Source organism: Medicago sativa, chromosome 8, assembly GCF_051527215.1.
Source record: "Medicago sativa cultivar Bolivia chromosome 8, Bolivia_mono, whole genome shotgun sequence".
Lineage (NCBI taxonomy): Eukaryota > Viridiplantae > Streptophyta > Magnoliopsida > Fabales > Fabaceae > Medicago > Medicago sativa.
This window is the reverse complement of record NC_140756.1, coordinates 61,775,128-61,796,454: the sequence shown is the minus strand read 5'-3', so window position 1 is coordinate 61,796,454 and position 21,327 is coordinate 61,775,128. Positions and strand designations below refer to the sequence as shown.

General features: G+C 31.6%; 2 protein-coding genes across 2 annotated transcripts; both read left to right on the top strand.

Annotated features, from left to right (window-relative positions):
• Nucleotides 1–424: 424 nt before the first annotated feature.
• On the top strand, nucleotides 425–1,317 carry LOC146900254 (uncharacterized). Its single transcript, XM_085738578.1, has one exon. It carries the CDS (start codon nucleotides 793–795, stop codon nucleotides 1,201–1,203), a length of 411 nt encoding a protein of 136 aa, XP_085594704.1. The 5' UTR covers nucleotides 425–792; the 3' UTR covers nucleotides 1,204–1,317.
• An 18,757-nt stretch (nucleotides 1,318–20,074) lies between these two features.
• On the top strand, nucleotides 20,075–21,281 carry LOC146900253 (uncharacterized). The gene is made up of 2 exons (XM_085733007.1): nucleotides 20,075–20,691; nucleotides 20,772–21,281. Exons 1-2 carry the CDS (start codon nucleotides 20,545–20,547, stop codon nucleotides 21,222–21,224), a joined length of 600 nt encoding a protein of 199 aa, XP_085589133.1. The 5' UTR covers nucleotides 20,075–20,544; the 3' UTR covers nucleotides 21,225–21,281.
• Nucleotides 21,282–21,327: the final 46 nt, after the last annotated feature.

Sequence of the window (21,327 nt, the reverse complement as noted above, 5' to 3'; positions counted from 1 at the left end):
CTTTTGTTTAAGTCAAATTTCTAATTTGTTTATTCCTTTATTTTTTTAAAATAGACGAAACAATAATAACGATTTGTAAACTCACGTAAACGAATGAATGATCCCGAGTTGGAGCCCGGATCACGGCTTCCAGTTCTTCATTTATTAGTTGAATTAAAACTTAGAAATCCTTATTTTCTTATTCAAGGTAGTTTAAATTATTCAACTTAAATTCATTTATCTATAAAAAATAATTATCTCAACTTAAATTTGCCTATTATACATATATGATATAGGATTCATATTTTTTTGTCTTTTAGATAATTCATGTATTCAATTTTAATGGTTATTTGTAGAAAATTGTGGTGCTTTTATATATTTTACCAAATAATTTTTAGTTTGAAAATAACTTTAAGCTATAAAATAACAACTATTCCAGTAAAAAAAAGGGTAGGCTATTGAAACGACTATAATAATACTCTAGGATTAAATAAAACGTACACTGAAAATCACTATACAATATATATAATCATATAATAATCGTCATCATGAATCTTATTTCTATGATCAAAATAACAAATTTACATGTACAAATCCAATTAAAAAAGAAAAAACAGATAGAACCGAAATAAGATAAATAGGTCCCTCTAACAAGTAGTCCAATGGTGTATTGGAACAATATTATTCAAAAGAGTCAAGACTCCATCAACAAATCAATCACTATAAAACAAAATTGAATTCCAAACCTACTAAACCATGAATCCAATAAATAAAAAATAAAAATATATTTATACACCCGTCTAAGCTAAAACCATGGACACAAAGATTCCAGCAAAAGCAGTAACAGCAACAAAAGTGTTGGTGATAGAGAATGCAGCAGAGGGTGCATCAGCTCCTGGCTGTCCCGGTGTGGCCCCACCTGGGCCTGATGCTGGGCCATTTGTGCCTGGTGCTGGTGGTGAAAAAGTGTTTGGGCTTGGGCTTGAGCCTGGTGAAGAAGAAGTTGAAGGAGGACTTGCAGGAGAGGGTGTTGGTGATTTTGTAGAAGGTGATGGAGCTGGTGCTGAATTTGGTGATAGTGATTGTGTGGGTGCTGGTCCAGGAGCTTGTGCTAGGCATGATGTAGCCAAAAGACCTAATATCACAAACAATTTGATTGAAGCAAAACCCATGTTGTATATGTTTTTTGAGAGAGAAGAATGTTTAATTAGAACTAAGAAGTGAGTAAAAGATGAATATTTTTTAGGAGAAGGTTGAGAGAGAATATATAAGAAGAGGTAAAACTAGAATCAACAAATGATGAGTTAATAGTTAAGGCTAAGATTCCTCCAAATATATGGTTTGTAAATGCATAAGTGGTGTATATATAGTGTACAATGAATATGATATTGCTTGTGATTTTTAGCCAGGCCGGTATGTGATGTGACTAAGAAATAATGGGTCAAATACAAAATAATATTCTTTTCCCTTATTTGTAAAAAAATATCATTTTTTTTCCTACTTGATAGATATAATATTAATTTTTTTCTTTGTTTGTGTTTACAAGTCAAGTATACAAAAGAATTTTGCTGGTGAATGAGGTATTGTTTGTCTGCACGTAATGAAGAATTTTCTCGTTTTTTTTTTTTTGGTTACACAAGAATTTTCTCGTTTGGTATAACCGCGTTTAACTTTTCACACTTTGATTTTTCCACGGCTGTTTCTAGATTACCATGTGTCCATAATCCATATGAAGTAGAACCTTAAAAAATTGGACTTGTTCACTACGTAAAGGTTGTATTATAGGTCGGTTGAAAAGGTGAAAACGCGGTTTCTTACATCACGACAATAACAACAATACGACACATAAAACACCATGTCAAATTGGGATTTGGATTATCGTGCACGACAAATTTTGCTTTTGGAGATAAATGTTAGTAACTTTTTTTTAAAAGAAAAGATTAGCTATTAAGTCTCGGATACATGACGGTATAGCATCATAAACGTGAGAGCTAGCATGAAATAAGGTTACTCTAGCTAATTCATGAACGACCCTATTGACTCGCCTCTTATTGAACTTGACTTGGTTCTCATTTATTCATGTTTGATACCTACAACTCTTTAACTTTATCCCAAATGATTAAGTTATCTAACCTAACAAATTTGACTGTCTAATTAAGACCGACCACTCTAAATTTAAACTAGACTAATTTTTTTAAAAAAAAAGTTTTAAATTTGTTATGTTCAACTTTTGTTGGATGATTAGATCTAGCTTGATAGCAAGTGCGCACGTAGTTTTGACTCATGCAATCTGAATCCGTCAAATTTTGATATGTTTAGTTTAGTTTAATTGAGTTTATTTACTAGCATAAATTTTTGTGATACTAAATGAGAGAACTAATGAAAATTACTTATAACATTTTTAATAAAGTCTTTTTAGTTTATTCTTATAAATTCTCCATGATAGTAGTTAAAAAAAATTATTTCTGTCACCGAAAAAATTATTGGAATGAGTCGTGGATTAGGTTGCTCTTTTTAAAATGTTTCGTGGTATTTCTCAAAATTGTGCTAGCAAACTATCAATCACGACGTCTCTAGAATAAAACAGTCTAGCCACAATTGTATAAGAGTCTCACTGTAGTGTAGGACCTGTTTTAGAAATACACCCTCAAGTATGGTACAGTGACCACTCTACCAAGACCACTATATATGGTTACTAAGATCACTCAAGTATGGTGCAACGACCACTATAACTTTCATAGGAACAAATCGAAGGGAGTGTGGTTCAATTATCGGTCTTTAATTTTGAAGGGAAACAAAAAGGAGAAGTGGCTCAGAACTACATCAAGCAAAAGAGGGAGAAGATAGAAAACTCATTGATTGTTGAGTTTTGGTGTAAGGAGAAGTGATGGTGAGACACTCTTCATATAGTGCAAGAACTAAAGAAGCAACCAAATCAATTGATGAGATCGTTTGAGCGTTCTTGAATCAAAGGCTTGAACTCACATCCTTAATGCCTCATTAAGGATTAACGCGAAAATAAGTTTGCATGTGCCAATCATTGGAAGGCACACATGGGTGTGTGCCAGAAACGTGTTGTTGTGTGCCAAGCGTATTTTGACACATGAAAAAAGCTTATATGGTGATGACGTGCACCGATGACTCTATATTATGGTGTTTTTGAGATTTTTATCAAATCTTTTATTACTCATTTTATGATTTTCTAAAGGATTTGGAGTGAGTTACTCATGGTTTGAAAAATAATTTGTAATGATTTGTATTGAATCGTTGTATGTGTTTTTATTCCCAAACCAGACAACTCTATATATGTGTTTTTAGTCTTTTTTAGTATAGACCACAGGGTTCATCCGATCAAAGACATCTCATAGAAATTATGGAACAAAGAAGACCAAGTACACTGATGATTTTGAAGGGAACAACTTGGAAATATTTTGCCCTATGCATTAAGCACCTGTCAAAGAAAACAAAAGGAAATGGCCTTTGTGTCACACACCCCGCGCAAGGTGACGGCGCACATTTCAAGCATTGATTAACCAGATCGTCTTGGACACGTGCGTGTTGTGCACAAATGGTTTGTGCATAGCACGTAAAGATCTATACGGCGCACACACTACCTATTTTTGCCAGTAAATATGCCTTTATCATTCAAAAAAGGGGTTTCAAGGTTTCGCAACCCATATCCATAACGGTGTGACGATAGCAATTAGAATGTGGTGTTTTACAACCACTTTCACTTATGTATTTTGATAATAATTAAAATATCACACTATATACTTTATGACAACGGAATCCTCAACATTCACTATATCATATGAGAATTGCAATCTAAATTATATCCTTTTATATAATATTCTCTTGTTGATATAATATTATATGTTAGGTGAGTGGTTAGGGTACCTTTATTTTATATGGTATATCATGACATCCGACAACTACTCTTAATCATTGATAATTTCTCATTTTACGCCATAAAAGATTAGGATTTTTCCTTCAATTGCTCCCCTATATTTACATTCCCCTTTTTAATTTTTTTTTATGCAAATGAGTTTAATAAGAGCAAAGAGTATAAGAGATACTTCAACCCATTACAAACAACAAATAAAAAGTGACTAGAAAAATAGAACAATAACAATTAACCAAATAAAACTATAGAAACACGTGAAGAAAAACACAACAGGTCTAAACCCCGGCCCATAGAGAAGGAGAGAACTAAAATAAAAATGATAATAATAAAATCCATGATATTTGAAACATCCACTTTTTTATACATCCATTCAACATGTTATTTTATAATGCATTAACATGTTTGGATATGTGGCCAGTGGCATCAAATGGATGAAAATGTGAAGCTTCAATTTGGAGAGTTTGGCTTTTATGTTGAAAAAATGCATTGGAAATTGTGCAAACATGAGTTTTTTTGGGAACCATAAACCCAACACATATTATATATCTTCATATCATATCATTAATCATTAATTTATTACATATATCATATTACTTTATTTTTATCTTCATTTCAAGATGTATAAACTCATATGAGTTGTACATTCAACATTTTTGAAAATATGTTAGACTATCCCCAATGGGGGATCTTACCTTTAAGAATTGGTAACTATTAGATACCTCTATTGGGGAAAAATTATTTTGAGTATCTAATAGGAACAAAGTCTCAATGTAAAACTCCATGTTGGTCTATATGATAAGATAGAATACATAGCGTTTTACAAAATTTATCGATTTTTTAGCGAAAGCATGTTTGATAACTATGACAAATAGATTAAGACAATGAAAAACACAATAAGATTTACTATTGAATTTAGAGATTCAAATGCTAAATCTTAATACAATCAACTATTAATAATTCTCAGCACAATATACAAAACAAGACAATTCTAAAACCAAACCTAAGAGCAATAAATCGAGCTATAACTAATGAACACAAGGTATATGAATTTGATGAATTGAAACTTGATTGAAATCAAATGCGATTAATATGTTTTAGAGAGAAAACTCAATTCAATGAATCAAGTAAAAGTTAACAAATTAAAAACGTAGATCACATTCAAATCAATGAGAAACAATTATCAAACATTCATATACTCAATATTAACACAAAAATGTCTATAGAAAGGGAAGAGAAACGACATCGCGGTTTATAATGGTTCTCGCTTTCATCCTCGCATCAGGATACCTCCACTCTTCTTGCTAGAAAATGTCTCTATCAAGGACTTCCACTAAAATAGAAATTTGATTACAATGCTGTGATTACAAGAACTCCTTCAATTACCCTAATTTTCAATTCATATGCAACCACAACACCCTATCTTCAAATACCCTTTGAAATTGGTGTTTCTTCATGTCTTCGAATCCTCAATCACCCATGCAACCCTTGAAGCTCTTCCCTTGAACTCTTCATTGTTATGTGTGGTGGTTGGATCCCCTTGAACTTGAGAAGATTAGAAAGAACCCTAAATACTCTTGAAGGTGGAATGAAATTACTCACTTCACATTAGATCCTTGATTCCCAATCAATATCCATGAAAGAAATCAACTTGCAATCCATATGACACTCTAGCAATCTATGACTCAAAGAACACAATAATTCTTAGAAAAAGTGTTTGATTTGAAGAACAAATGGAGAATGAGATTTGGAGACTCTAGAGAGAATATAAGCAAATGATTCAGTAGTTTGGGTGATATGAGGATATGAGTATATATATAAAAGAGTTGCAAGTGCAAAATTTTTGCCAAAAACAACAGAATGAATCGAATCACTAAATGTGTGAATCAATTCAGACAGCTAAAAACAAGCAAGTTGAGCCAAGAAGGTTGATACGATACATACTATATTTGAATCAAATCATATTACCCCATATGAAGGTTAATACGATTCAAAAGACTTACAAATAGATTCAACAAGGCAAAAAGCAAGACCAGAAGAAACCAACTATATGAATCAAATTAATTTGATTTGATTCATGAATGATTCGATTCTTCAATTCATGAATCGATTCAAAATGCACTAGACACATGGAGAAATGGGAGAAACAATTAATGATACAATTCAAAACCTTTTGAATCGAATCAATCTACTAGAAAATTAGTTTTACAATACAAAATGATGTTTTCTACATACAAACAACACCCTAGACAACAAGGGATCATATGAAACAATGACGCAAGGATTGCTAGGTGTGATTTAATATGATACTAGGCTATAACGACCAATATTTAAACATCATCAAATAAACTATATAATGAACATCATCAAAACCACAAACTTATAGCTACACATAACTTCACTCCAATCTTTAGTACGACCCACATTTTTAAATATTAGAATATTAAGATGTAATGATATAGAGTTATTGATATTTGATACATGACTAATGGGTCCTATTTAAGGCATTTATGTGAGGTGTGCTGGGTTAGAGGGATTGAATACTTATTAGGTACTATTATTAAAAAAAAAATACAAATGAGTGCTTTGTGCATGTATGACTCATTTAAGTACTAATATCTCTATTGTGAATGCTCTTAGAATAATAAGACACTATAATTATTAAGGTTAAGACTAATCAAACACCTATCTACCCAAGGTCAAGACATAACTCATGAACAATACATGAACCCAGGGTCTTCTCCAAATATCATATTTTTAAGAGGAGAACTTAATAAGATCCACCACTTAGGACATAATTTTGTTACTTCCAAATCTTACCAAACCATTGAATGCTAAACCATATTTCGCAAAATAGTACCTTAGGCTGAGATAATTGAATACACGTCATGCATGATATAAAATATCAAACACCAAAAGAACTCCAACTTTCTTTCTGATTCAATATATATTCACAATTCAACGAAGGTGATACCACATGTATTATCTGATTAACACGTTTGTAAAGTAATATGAAAAATTGAAAGGTCAAATAAATATACATTAAATTGTGAGATAAATTATCTTAGAAATTATGATTGGGTCTAACACAACCCCACAAAATCAGCTTATGATGAGGATTTTTCTCATTTATAAACACATTGTCAGATATTCGATGTGAGACTCTTTAGTACACTCCCTCAAGACCAGCATTATTGGGCTTGGTTCGTGGACATAAATGGTGGTTGGCCTGATAGCAGAAATCTGATAATAGGTGGTTTGATGAATCTTGAAGAGGCTCTAATACTGTCTTAGAAATCGTGATTGAGCCTAACACAACCTCATAAATTCGGCTTATGAAGTGAAGATTACCCCCACTTATAAACACATTGTCAGGTCATCTCCTATCCAATGTGAGACTCTTTGTCAAATTACAAAAGTGCTATTATTATGATAGTAAAATAATATTACAGGCACTAGCAGTTGATAGTCGCTCCGTACCCGTAAATTACAAACAATTTTTTTTTATGAAATTTAGATTTTGATTAAAATTATATGTATAGATGTTTGTGGCTTATTGTAACAAATTATGCTTCTCTTTTAGAGTTACACAACAATATTTCAAATATAATATAAACTCTTCTTTTTCGATTATACCAACAATATAACATTATTATAGAAAAAATTATTTGAAGGTATAATTGGAATAATGAAGAAATCCAACTCAAAATCGTCAATTTTCTTTATATATTTTAGAGTATTATAATGAGATTTATCTATTTTTTAATTAATAATTTAAATATTGGTACAAAAAGGATAAAATAGTAAATAATATGTTTTAGATGAAGGATCAAATTGAAAAGGGAAAAAGACAGCTCAAACTCATTTTTTTTAAGGAATATATATATATATATATATATATATATATAGTTAGTATAGATATACATAATACATACTTATTTTCAACTTCGCTCTTTAACGCAATTACAATGTCCAAAAATGCACTTCGGAATTCGACCAGGACGACACATGTTCTCTGGACAATCCTTGTCATATAAACACCATCTTGCTGTGATGCAAAACAAGAAGAAAGAAAAAAATAACGTTAATAAAAGCGAATGAAAGATTGTCTATAAGGTAACATAAAGTTGAAAGGGTTATAAAAGGCTTACGATAAATTTGGGCTACCACAAGAAATGGAAACAAAAGTAGAATCATAATATAAACACATTTGATAATTATGGTCATGGTTTTTCTTCTATGTATGTAACAAATAATTTTTTTTTGATAACTTTATAATGTAAAAAATATGTCTACATCAACAATAGAAAAATACTATGTGCTATATTTGCTTTTATTTTTTAAATATATAGATTTTAGTTAGAAACTCTCCCTAAAAGTCGAATCATAATTAAATATCATTATAGCACATTCAAAAGTATCCTATCATACAAGTTAATGTATAAATAAACTTGATCGTTGTCCTTTGAAAAAATAATAATAAACTTGACAGTTTTAGTCCTACTTTTTCTACATATCATTAAACATATAAAAAATGTTTGATTACTTTATTGTACGAAAATGCAATGATTTGTTGTTCATTTAGTTCACTCAATTGATATCTCGAATGTAGTATGAATTTCACATAAATGTAGTTTTGATCCTCATATTTTAGTAAAACCGTAATTTTGGTCTACTTATTTCTAATTTCACAATTTTCCTTCATTTCAGAACTATTTAACAATCCATGATTTTGATCATCTCTTTTTAAGACGTGACAATATATATATATATATATATATATATATATATATATATATATATATATATATATATATATATTACATAACTTGATATATAAATAAAGGAACAAATTGTCGAGTCTTAAAAAATAGGATGTTAAGTTGTGTCATAACCAGATATACAGAGGCAAAAGATGATCAATTGAAATGATACATGGGGCTAAGAGTGATTAATTTATTGTCACATCATCAAATAGGATGATCAAAGTCATGCATTCATATAATATTGAAATGGGGGGACCAAAATTGCGCAATTGAAAATATGGAGACCAAAATTATGATTTTGTCTAAATAAGGAGAATAAAATTGCATTTAAACGAATTCTTTTTTTAATGGAAAATAGAAAAGAATATAGAAAAAAAATCAGAGAAGTACAGTTGCAAAGAGGGGAAAAGTATCATAGGTACCTTAAATACCCAAAAATAAAATCAGAAGGTAAACATCAACTACAACACAATAACTACAACCCCTACAACAAAGCATAAGAAAAAAAGGACGAAAACACCACCCACGGAGAACCGCCACTGAAGCACACTTCATGAACAACCCTATCACTAAGCCATGGTATAAACCAATAGAGACGATGAGCCAGACCCACTCCATCATAGATAAGTACCACGGGAAGCCCAGAACGGGCCCAATCATGCTAAAATGCATTCAACCATGCCAACTACACATAACTATTTGCATTGATAGAGAACCGGTTTCACCATCCAATAATAATGGAAGTAGGGATGAAAGAGATGTTTGTTGGTCTATATGGCCAATAAGGTTGCTCGCCAGAGGGGGGGGGGGGGGGGTGAATAGCGGTTTGAATTTTTTTTACGGAGTTTTAGCAAAAACGTTTTGAAATGTTTTGACTAATTGGAATTATGCTTTGAACACTCACAAACAATCACAAAAAGTTAAGACTATGTACTAATAAGATTTACAATAGAATTGAGAGATTCACAAAATAAATCTTATTAGCAATCAAATATTAATAGTTCTTGAATAATTTGCAAAACAAGACAATTTCAATTCCAAACCTATAAGACAATATAACAAGCTACCAATCAAAAACACAATGCATATACAACTATCAAAATTAAACAACTTAATCAAAAACAACTTAGATCAAAATTAATTTCTACTCTATCAATTAGTCAATTAAACATATACAACTATCAAAATTAAAAAGGATAAGGAAAAGAGAACGACACCGAGATTTTTATAGTAGTTCACCCTTTCGTCCTCGCTTCGGGCTACGTCTACTCTTCTTGGTGAAAAAAGCCTCCACCAAGGTCATCCACTAATAGTAACAATTTTGAATACGAATGTGATTACAAGAGTTCCTTGAAACCATCCTAGTTCTTCAATCTCTATGTAAACACTCCCCAAAACTTCAAATAACTTTTGAATTTGGTGCTTATTGATGTCTGTGAATCCTCAATCACCCGTGCAACCCTTCGAACTCTTCACTCAAGATCTTCGATGCTATGTCCAGCAAATGGATCCCCTTGAACACAAGAACAATTAGAAATAATCCCCAAGTCCTTTGGAGGTGGAATGAGATTATTCACTTCATTTTGAAACCTTGATTAAGCCCAACCAATTTCCTTGAAAGAAGCAACTTACAACTTTGAAACCTTGATTAAGCCCAACCAATTTCCTTGAAAGAATCAACTTACAATCCCTATTAGCACCCTAGCAAATCATATGACTCAATGCACAAAGTGATTTGAAGAAAAAGTGTTTAATCTTGAAGAATTAATGAACAATGAGTTTTTGAGACCTAGGGAGAATAGATGCAATGATTCAATAATTTGGGTGTTATGAGGAAGTGAGTATATATAGAAAATGAGGGCAAGTGCAAAATGGTTGGTGTAAGCCCAAGAGGCCAATAGTTTATGTTAACTTATGTTATGTATCATAACTTTTAATATTAAATAATTTATAACACTCTTTATCATATTTGTTGTAATGTTAGTAAAGTCCTTAGAATAGATAGTTCGTGTAATGGTATATTAAGTGTGACTTAATCATGAGATTACATTAACATAAAGAACGCTATTCTTAAATGTATCCGTAGTCAAGATTTAATATAAATTGGGATAATAATAAATCGTCGAGACTATTATGTATGTAGACTGATGACCACATCTCATGGGTTATAGATATGAGATATTAAGTCTATACATAGGTATAAATATCAGGAGTAATATTTATACTGGATTAACCCACCCTGAGAATACTACATAGTATGTTATGAAAAATGTCATAAGATATTCTCACAGTGATAATGGTGTATTGCTCTTAGACCTGAAACCACTATGATCCCTATATGTGGACTCAAGTGCTTTATTGTCATTCTAACGTTGTCTGTAAAAGGATAATCATAACATTGGCTAATGGGTACTTGATGAATCATGTTGAGGGACATGAGTGTCCTAGATGGGATTTGTCCCTCCTCAGAACAGGAGATATGTCTTTAGGCCTCTTGATGAAATATGACTGTAAAGTTGCATGGCCATGCCGAACTAAGTCAATATGAGATATTGCACTTATTCGTTATTCAGTATATTTTAGAATCAAGAAATATAGACAATGGTGACATAATCTATGCCTTGTGATCAATACAGATATGAGGATAAAAGAGTAATTGTACACATGAATATTATCATGGAAAAAGTTTCGTCAGATCACTTGACACTCTTGTCACTTGGGTAGCAATGATGTGTTGCTAGATACCGCTCATTGTTTATAATATTAAATATTAGATTTAATATTATTAGCAACGTGACTAGAACCTATGGGGTCACACACAAAAGAACGGTCAGAAGAGAAATATAAGTACGACTTATATGATGGGTGCGTTTAGTAAATAACGCTAATTAGTTAGAAAAACACTAAACTCGTTATTGGGCTTACGGAAGTCCAATAGTGACTTCTCACTTGCAGAGCACACTGGGAGTTATATAAATAGAATCATTGTGCTGAAGTCTTGGTTACACGTATTTTGAGAAACCCTAATTCTTTGAAACTTCTGACTGCTTGGCTAGCACCAGGATTTGGAGGAGCACCGTTCGTGTGGACTAGTAGAGGCTCTGCTGCTTGCGTAGCTGTGATCATGAGTCCTGTCTACACACTTCGAGGTAACAATCGAATCACTTATTCATGTCAAATTCGCAATGATCCAAGGAAAGAAAATCGAAATTTTATTTCGCTGCTTGTTTTATGTAAATCGACTTTCATTCAAAAAATTTGTCCAAAAACAACTATGTGAATCGATTCAGACAACTAAAGACAAAACTGGAAAGAGGAAGAATGCTATGAAGATTGATGCGTATCATATAAGATTTGAATCGATTCAAAACACCCAGGATGAAGGTTGATACAATTCAAACTATCTTAAATCGATTCAGGGCAAGTCAGAAAGATTTTGTGATACGATTCACACATTTTTTAGTCGATTCAAAACATCATGAAATGATTCACACAAAGTCAGAAACTTTGTGTGATACAATTCAGATCAAATGAATCGATTCAGACAGTAGAAACATCAAATTTAACAGCAGTAATGGGATTTTCTTGGGTCACAAGCTAGCCAGAACACAAGGAATCATTCAGTACTAAGATGCATAGATTGCTTGGGTGCTTTAACAAAATCTAAGTAAAACCTATCAAAGGATCAACATGCAAAACTTAACAACCCAAAGGTAATATCAACACCTAAGACTACATCATCAAAACAACTTAATTCTAGAGGCTTCATTGTTTCTCAAAGAACCAATACCACGAAGTGAACTTGATCATGTCAACCAGTTGTTCAACATCTAGTGTCTTACCTAAAAAAAATAAAAATATCATTACAAGTCGTAGATGGACCACACAATCAAATGTCATATCAACATGAAACCCTGACTAATCTTCTCCATCCCTGGAAGAGGCCCAAAGCATCTCTAACAGACAAGGGGTTCCACTTGTGTAACATAGTGGGATCTATGTTATGTAACATTGTTCAATAAGTGTGTGACATGTGGATTTTGTCCTCCTAGCCTTTTAAATCGGTTAAATAAAAAAGCGATTTTAAAAGACTTTTGTCTTTTTTGAAAGAATAATATTTTTATTTTCATTATTATTCCCTAGGATTGTATTACTGGCTCTGATACCAGGTTGGGGGCAGAATCGCCAGCGAAATCTTGTTGTCGAACTTGATTTAACATTTGTTCGATTTTAATTAATCCTTGAAATGGTTTTAAGAGCGTTTTTGCTCTTTCTCTTTGTGTATTAGTAAGATTTTCTAATCTTCTATTTCTCTTAGAAAATCATCAATATATTCTATATGATAAATTACAAATTCTTTAGAATGAAATAGAATTTGTCTTAAGACAACTCTTCTGTGATAAAATTCTATATCAGAGACTATGTTCTCTAATCTTTTTTTTTTTAAAGTTTTAATTCTGTTATTAGGCCTAAACCAGACATTATATATTTGAGGAACTTTCCTGAATTTTTTCTAATGACTGTTCAAATTCAATTAATTTTTGAGATGGCCATAAGAGGGTTGTGGCCCTTTCTTTTTGTGTAACAGAAATATTTTCTGTCCCTTCTAATTCTTCTATCATTTCATCTATATATGAAATCTGTAAAATCATTAAATCATGAATTCCCCAAAGTGTGTTTTTCATTTCTATTCTGAAGAAATTTTCTTCTATTCTGTTAACTAGGCTATCTAGTTTTATTCTTAATTCATTTTTTATTGTTATTCCTGGCATTATAATTTTTTATTAATGCCTAAGAGTTCAGTTTTTATTTCTGACAAGGTTTTGTTAAGCTTTCTTTTTTCATTACTGTCTAATGAAGTTCTTGCTAGTAGAAGCTTTGGTTCACTAGTACTTTCTTCTTGTTTTAGAAGAGGTGTTCTTTCTATGGTCAGAATAGATTTTGATCTTTTTAGTGGTTTTAGAATTGGCGATTCTAATTTTACTAATGGTGCAACTAGTTCATCTATTTGTATTTTTTCTTTTCCACTAAATTCTACACTATAATGAGAGTTACTTAGTGCATAATTCATTTTATAACTTATACTAAAAGGATGGTTTCCTGGTCTCATGAGATCTTGATCTTTAAGTTTATAATGAATTACTAAAGATCTGTCTAGATCTATATCATTTAGACTCAAACCTATTTGTAGATTTATATCAAATTTTATTTTTCCACCTATTAAATTTCCTTCACCTTTGGTTATTAGTGAATGTTTTTTATTCATTCTAGCGTCTTCTATAAGAAGTTCTAGTTCTGAGTTTATTCCTTTCATAAAAGTACTTTTTATGATTATCTGGATAGTTGATATATGAATATATCTTATCTTCTGTCTTTTTTCTAACGATAGATGTTTTAACCTGTAATTAATTTGTTCTTCGTCTATTATGGATATTACAACAGATCCATCTGTTGATTCCATTGGTACAGGGACTTCTCCTACCATCATTCCATATTTTATAATATTTTCTCTAGATAGTTTTTCTTTTATTAAAGAAAAAATATTTTTCTGTTTGAAGTTTTCTTCTGGTTTTAAGGTAAAATCTACCTTTTCTATATGATCTATTAATACATCTGCCATAAAACCAGATGAATCTTCTTTTTTCATGCTAAATTCCATTATAAAAATTATAAAATATTTAAATTATTTAAAATCATACCTGACTTTGTCTTGGATTTTTGATGATTCTGATCTTTCGATCCTTTGGAATTTGAAATAATCTTTCGATTATTGATTTTGAAATCTTTCGATTTGTTTATGACAACCTCAAATCCTGCGAAGCCCTTTCCCAACAATGTTTTTCACAAACTAAGGTACTTACTTCATTGATTTCAGTTGTATCTTACAAGTGAGCATCGAGGCTCTTATTTATAGGAGGAAAGGACTTACAGAGTAGGTCACATGTCACTTTCCTTCCAGCTAAAAAGAAAAACAAACAAAACACGCAAAGGAAAAAGTAAAAGCATTATCACATAAGGTGATAAGGTTTTCAACTAAATGGACCCCATCTGACACAGATGATAAGGTTCCATTATTACAACTTTGTTCCTATGGCCATCTACATGACGCGTGTTTAGGCTTTTCCTTTTGCCTTATCTTCAAGTGCTGTGATTGTCGGTATTTTGTCTTCTTCTACCGACACTTTCTTTTTTGCACACCATTTACAGATATGCCCTTTGTATTTTGAGAAGTGTTGACAACACTCCTGTTGAACTTCATCTGGGATTTGGCCAAGAGCATTCTCAAATTTTGAGAATAGTTCTTCATAATGAAGTGTTTGCTTGAGATGTTCTTCTGAAACCTTCTTCTTGGAGTCACAGACCATAAGACAGGTTTCTGTAGTATAGAGGACCTTATAATTAATAATGGTAGAACCATATCTAATAAGGTTATCATAAAATCGTTTCATTTGATAAATGAACGAATCTACTGTCCATCCAATACTTTCTGAATTTGGAGGTAGATAAGTTTTATTTGAAATTCCTATTTTGATGACTGTTTTTGGTCTTACAGCCATAAAATTATTTTCTTCAAAAAACCATGGATAGGTTTGTTCGAACTGGAGATATATTTCTCTTCCTTTAGCAAGGAAGTCATTAAATCTCTTTGCAGTATCACCAATCTCTTTTGGTAGATCAGCCAATTCTTGGAATCTACGACCTTCTCCTTCTTCAAGGTACACGGTCTTAAGCATTCCATAGTCATAGAATTCTTTAATCAATTCTTTGGATATTCCTGGAACCGTATTAGCTTTTACCCCATATATGGTGTTGACTGGGTAAAAACATTCAAGTGCTAACTCTTCTTTGAAGTTTGCTAGCCATCTCCATTTTCCCATGAAATCATCAAGGGTTTTTGGCTTATTTTTTTTCTTTCTGGAGATTTATTATGGATCCCACTGATATCTTTTTCTTTGACTCCATTTTTGATGGTTGGCCAATTTCTTTAGCAATGATCATTTCTTTATAGGAGGCTTTGTAAGCCTCTTTTGCTTCCTCCATTGTTGGATAAGATTTATGTCTGACATTTTTGCCATTGATGTGGAGGCTTGCAATTGCCCAATTATTGTAGATGCCTTTCATTGGACCATCAAAGATGACATATACCTTCTTTGCTGGTTGTGGATCTACAGCATCGCTTGTTTGGTCTGAACCATTTTTTGGCTCTTCATTTTCTTGTTCAACTTTGTCAGCCCATGACTTTTTTGTATCTTCCTCTAGCATAGAACCTGCTGAAGATGTTGATGAAAAACTTTGTTGTTCATTCAAAGTCTTTTTTGTTGGTTCTTCTTTTGTTGTTGGAGTTTCAACATTTATGATCTTGGTTAGACTTTCAATCATTTTAATCATCTTCCCCCTCTCTGAAGAGAGCTGTTTTAGCTTTTGGCTATGGATTTCAATATGTTCATCCTTTTGCTTTAAGCTATTGTAGATAACTTTTAGAGCTTGCTCCATTCTCTTGTCAGAGTATCTGCAAAACAATTGTTTTCTGATTTTATTAGTTGAATATAAGGATAGAATTGTTGGATGCGCATTTGCCATCTAACAAGTCTTCCTTGTTTATGATCAACTTTTAAATTGTAGCGCCAAAATCCGCTAGCATAAGTTGAATCAGTTCTTAGTAAAAATCTTGATGGAATTAAATCCATTCTCCATTTTTCTAAAACATTTAAACAAGAAAGAGTTTCCTTCTCATTGATATGATATCTTGTTTCAGCATCTTTAAAAGAACCTGAAACATACTTGCATAAAACAAGATCTTTATCCTTAATTCGGATGTTATTACTTGAATAATCAAGTTTTGTATCAGTTGAGACTGATTTTTTATCTGATCGCCCATTAGGGATATCTGATTTTAACTGTGGGGTTGCGCCCACAATGGTATAGGATTGTTGTGGGGTTTCATCCTCAACATATCCACTGAGATTTAATCCCAGTTTTTGTTTACCATTAGGTAGAGCTCTCATAACTCCAGCCCAAGTAAATTGATTTGCATCAACATTTACAACCAAAAAATCATTTTCTGTTGGGTTGTATAGTTGTGGTAAAACTTTTAATTTTTCTTTTAAAGATTTTACAGTCTCAGTATCTTTTTGTGTCCATGACCATGACACTTTTTCAGATATCTTCTTCTGTAAAAAATTTCTATCGTTTGCTAAATCTTGAAGAAATCCTTCATTAGCAATATAATTTAAACATCCCAAAAATCTTTGGATTTGTTTTCTATCCACTAATTGGTCAGGAAAAAGTAAAATTTTTTCTTGAACATGTGGTGATAAATCGAGTTTTCCTCCTTCTCTTATAATAAGACCAAGGAATTCGATTTCTTGTTTCAAAAGTACTGACTTCTTCTTAGATAGAACAATTCCTCTATCCTTTATTCTGTTTAAAACAGTCATAACATCTTTAATATGTTGTTCTTTACTTCCCTTAGTAAAAATTAATATATCATCGATATAAACAAAGCAAATATGATCAAGACCTTTTAGAGTATTGTCCATAAATCTTTGATATATTGACGGTGCTTGTTTTAAACCAAATGATAAAACTTTCCATCAAAATGTCCTTCTGGACAACTAAAAGCTGTTAATGGTTTTGTTTCCTCTGATAACCTTAACTGCCAGTATCCAGATTTTGCATCTAGAGATGAAAACCAATTACATCCTCTTATTTTTTCAAAAATGTAATCTTTTCTTGGTAACTTATAAGAATCGCTTATAGTCATCTCATTAAGTTTTTTATAATTTATCACCATTCGAGCTTTTCCTCTTTTTATCTCATTATGTTTTCTGACATAAAAAGTTGGGGCCGAATGTGGACTAATAGAAGCACTTATTAGACCTTTTTCTAATAATTCTGCTATTTCTTTTTTAAATTCTTCCTTATCTTCTGCAGAGTAAGGGATTTTGTATAGGACCTTGACTTCCTTTTTTAGGATCTTTGAGTTTTATAACAACTAAATCCTGTATTTTATTCACTATGGAGTCCAATGGATTTTCAGAACATACTTGATCTAGGTGATATCCTAGATTTTGTTCAGTTGTTAAGTAAAACTTTCTCTTATCCCACATACATCTAAGTACATTGAGGTTTTCTTTTATTGCTTTTAAAATTTCATTTTTTGTTATAATGTTTGTCGTAACAAGTTCACTTTCTTCTGGGTTATTTACATTAAACCATTTTAATGTTATAGTATCAAGCTCTTGAATAAAAGGACTATATAACTTTAAAAAGTTATTTCCTATTATCAAATCTATTCCAGAATCATGCTCATAGATTGATCTTATATAAAAATATTTATCTTCAATTTTTATGAAAGTATCTTTCAAAACAAACCATATCTTATGTTTTGTTTTATCAGCAATAATTATTTCTTTTGGTTTTTTTAATTCAATCCAATCTTTGGATATGTATTTTCTTCCAAAACATAGAGTTGCACCCGTGTCAATGTAACCCATGATTTTCTTTTTGTTCAAGATAATTTGAATAAATGTTGAATTAGGATTCCCATCTTTTAGGATCTTCCTACTCATTCTTCAAACTCTTTTTCAGTAGTATATTCAAAAATACTACTTTCATCAGAATCTATGTCTGATTCTATTGGTTCGAAACCTACATGCCAAATTAATTTTAAGGTTTCTTTTTTAGATTCTTTCTTCTTGGGACATTTATTTGCATAATGTCCTTCTTCATGGCATAACCAACATGTACATGTTTTCTTGCCTTTGGGACATGAATTCTTTTTAGGATATTTCTTCTTTCTCCTAAAATATTTTTGTTTATTAAATTTCTTAGGAAATTTCTTTTTCCTTCTATATTCTGATCGGTCAATCTTTCTAAAGACCTTTCTTTTTCTTTTTTTAGGTTTTTTACAACCATAATTGCCAACTTTATTTTGTAGTTTATCGCAACAGAGGTTTATTTTTGCATCTCTTTTAGCAATTTTATTCATACATTGTTCAGATACCCATTGTTTTAATGTGGTTATTCTAGCTCCTAGGGTATTTTCCAATCCCATTTCATTATTTGTTTTTTCGTCAAAAATTTCTTGCATTTTTATTCCTAATCCTCTTGGGAGTTTATTATAGAATAGATTTAATAAATTATATTCTCTTCTTTTTGTTGGATGAATACCATAGTAATATTCTTCAAATTCACATATAAATGGATCTATTTGACACATATCACAAATTTTTAGATTAAAAATTTTGTGAATTAATGTGTTTTCTAATTCCTTCTTAGCATCAATACTTTCATATCCTATAAATTCTATTTTTAGAATATCGTATATATAGTCTACAGTTTCATTTCCCGTAGATGGTAATTCTGAATCTGGATATTCATGTATGAATTTCATCGCATTTCCATATGTTTTAGTCTTAAGATAATTAAAGATATCTTTTGGGCTGAAGGCTTTTAGTTGAACATCTATTTGAACATTTATTTTATGTTTTCGATACCATTCTCTTAATTCTTTTCCTTTATCTGTGATACAATCAAGATTGAGTACATCATCCTCTTTTTGTGAATTTACAATTGGGATATATTTTGGTGGTATACTTTTATATTTTCTTTCATTTATTTTTTCCTTTATTATTTGTTGGTCAATAAATTCTTCATTACCATCACGACGTCCTCTTTTACGTCCTTGTTCTGATGATTCTGCATCATCAGTTTTAACAAGTCCTACTTGTGGATTTTCATCGAAACTTTCGATTGAACTATCGGAATCGAAATCATAGACGAATTTATTTTCATCTTCTAGTTCTTCGATATTTTTATTCTTTTCACTAATGTCTAAAGTAGCCATTAGGGTTTGTAATTCTTGTAGCTGGTTAGCTATTTCTTCCTCTGTTTCATCCATTTTAATAATTTGGAGCAAAGAATTGTGTTTGTTGCGAGGGTTTTTCTTTTTCTTCTATCCCATCTTCCTCCCTCTTAAAAAGAAGTTGGAGGTCATCCAAAGTTAGACTTTTATCTTTCTTTGGTAAAAGGCTTATTAAATCAATTAGATCGTCTATCTTTATACAGAGTTTTTCATCCAACCCTTTTTGAATATTTTCTAAACTAGATAGTTTTCCGTCGAGTCTTTCTTTAAACTCTTTATCTATCCAGTATTCTGTTGAAGTTTCTATGAAAGAAACTATTTTCTCTAGTCGTTCTTGTAGAACAACTATTTTTTCATAAATATCTTGTATTTTTTCTCCAAGTCCTTTATTAGCCATGCAGAAACTCTTGTATTTTTATGCTTAAAAGATTTGCAAAATTTTTATACTCCCAGTATAGAGAATAATTATTTTCCATTATAAGAAACCAGAATGCCGTTTCTCTTAACCATTTAATTTGATTTTTCATTCTAATTATATTATTATAAGGGTTAATACATTTTTACCCCCCTGTAATATAGGCGAGTTCCGGTTTTCCCCCCTGTAAAAAAGATTCTTTCGATTCCAACCCTGTAATATGAAGATTCCGTCGAAAACCCCCCTGGTCCTATTTGACACACTCCCCTGCTGACGTGGCAATGACGTGGAGGGCCACATGTGAAATTAATTTTTATTTTATTTTTTTTTGGCTGACATGTGTGTATTTAGTTAACACATCACTATTTATTAAAATCATTTTAAAAATTAAAAAAGAAAACATTAAAAAGTTAAATTCTTTTAAAAACACAAATTAAAAACCCAAAGGGGAAAGAATGTTCATTCAGATCCAGTCTTCATCTTCCTCAACTCATCGCCATTCCTCTTCTCCATTTTCGTAATCCTGTTCTTCTGGATTTTCGTTTTCGGATTCAGTTTCCTTCATTGTTCCTAACCGCGATTTCGTTGTATTTATTTTCGTTTTTTGGGGTTTGATATGGCTGGAAGCAAAGCATCATCAATTGGGAACTCAAATGGAAGAAATGCACCCAAATGTGGGTGCAATAGGCTTATGCGATTGTGGGTATCAAACACAGATGAAAACCCAAAGAGGAAATTTTGGAGATGCTGTAATTTTTGGGAGGTAAAATTTATCGATTTTTATTTTATTTTATTTTGATTCATCTTCTTGTCAGTTAAATCTGTTGTGATTATTTGATGTAGAATGAAGATCATTGTAATTTGTTCATATGGGATGATGAGTTAGAAACACCAAGAGTGCAGGCCCTGTTGAAAAGATTGGCTGCAAAGAACAAAGACAATGAACTTGGTGAATCTACATTGCAAAACTCAAAAGGTTCAAGTGGCTATGATGTTGGAAGCAGCAACATGGTGAATCTGACTTCTAAGAATGTTGAAGATGGTTGCAAGAACTGTGCAATGATAGCTGAATATCTAAGGGTGTTTGGCAAGGAAATTGGAGAGGAAGTTGGAAAAGAACTTGGAAAGGAATTAGGCAAGGTATATGGGTCTGAGAGGGCCTCAACCAAGCACCTAAAAACGAAGAAGAAACTGCAATATGAAAGAAGCAAAAGCTTTGGCCTACTTGTTTTATTGGTGTTGTCATGGATCTTCTTCTTGGTTGTTTTGAAGTTTATGTCTCCTGTCGAAATGTAATGTGTTAAAAAATAACCTTTTGTAACATCCATAACTAGTATAATGTAATGGTTTAGTATGATGTAATGGTTTAGTATGATGTAATGGTTGGTATTAATGAATG

Bases quoted from the DNA above. Each gene is read 5' to 3' on its own strand.
- LOC146900254 (XM_085738578.1), top strand. From the start codon at position 793: ATGGACACAAAGATTCCAGCAAAAGCAGTAACAGCAACAAAAGTGTTG.
- LOC146900253 (XM_085733007.1), top strand. From the start codon at position 20,545: ATGGCTGGAAGCAAAGCATCATCAATTGGGAACTCAAATGGAAGAAAT. The intron at 20,692-20,771 runs GTAAAATTTATC...TATTTGATGTAG, and splicing joins GATGCTGTAATTTTTGGGAG to AATGAAGATCATTGTAATTT.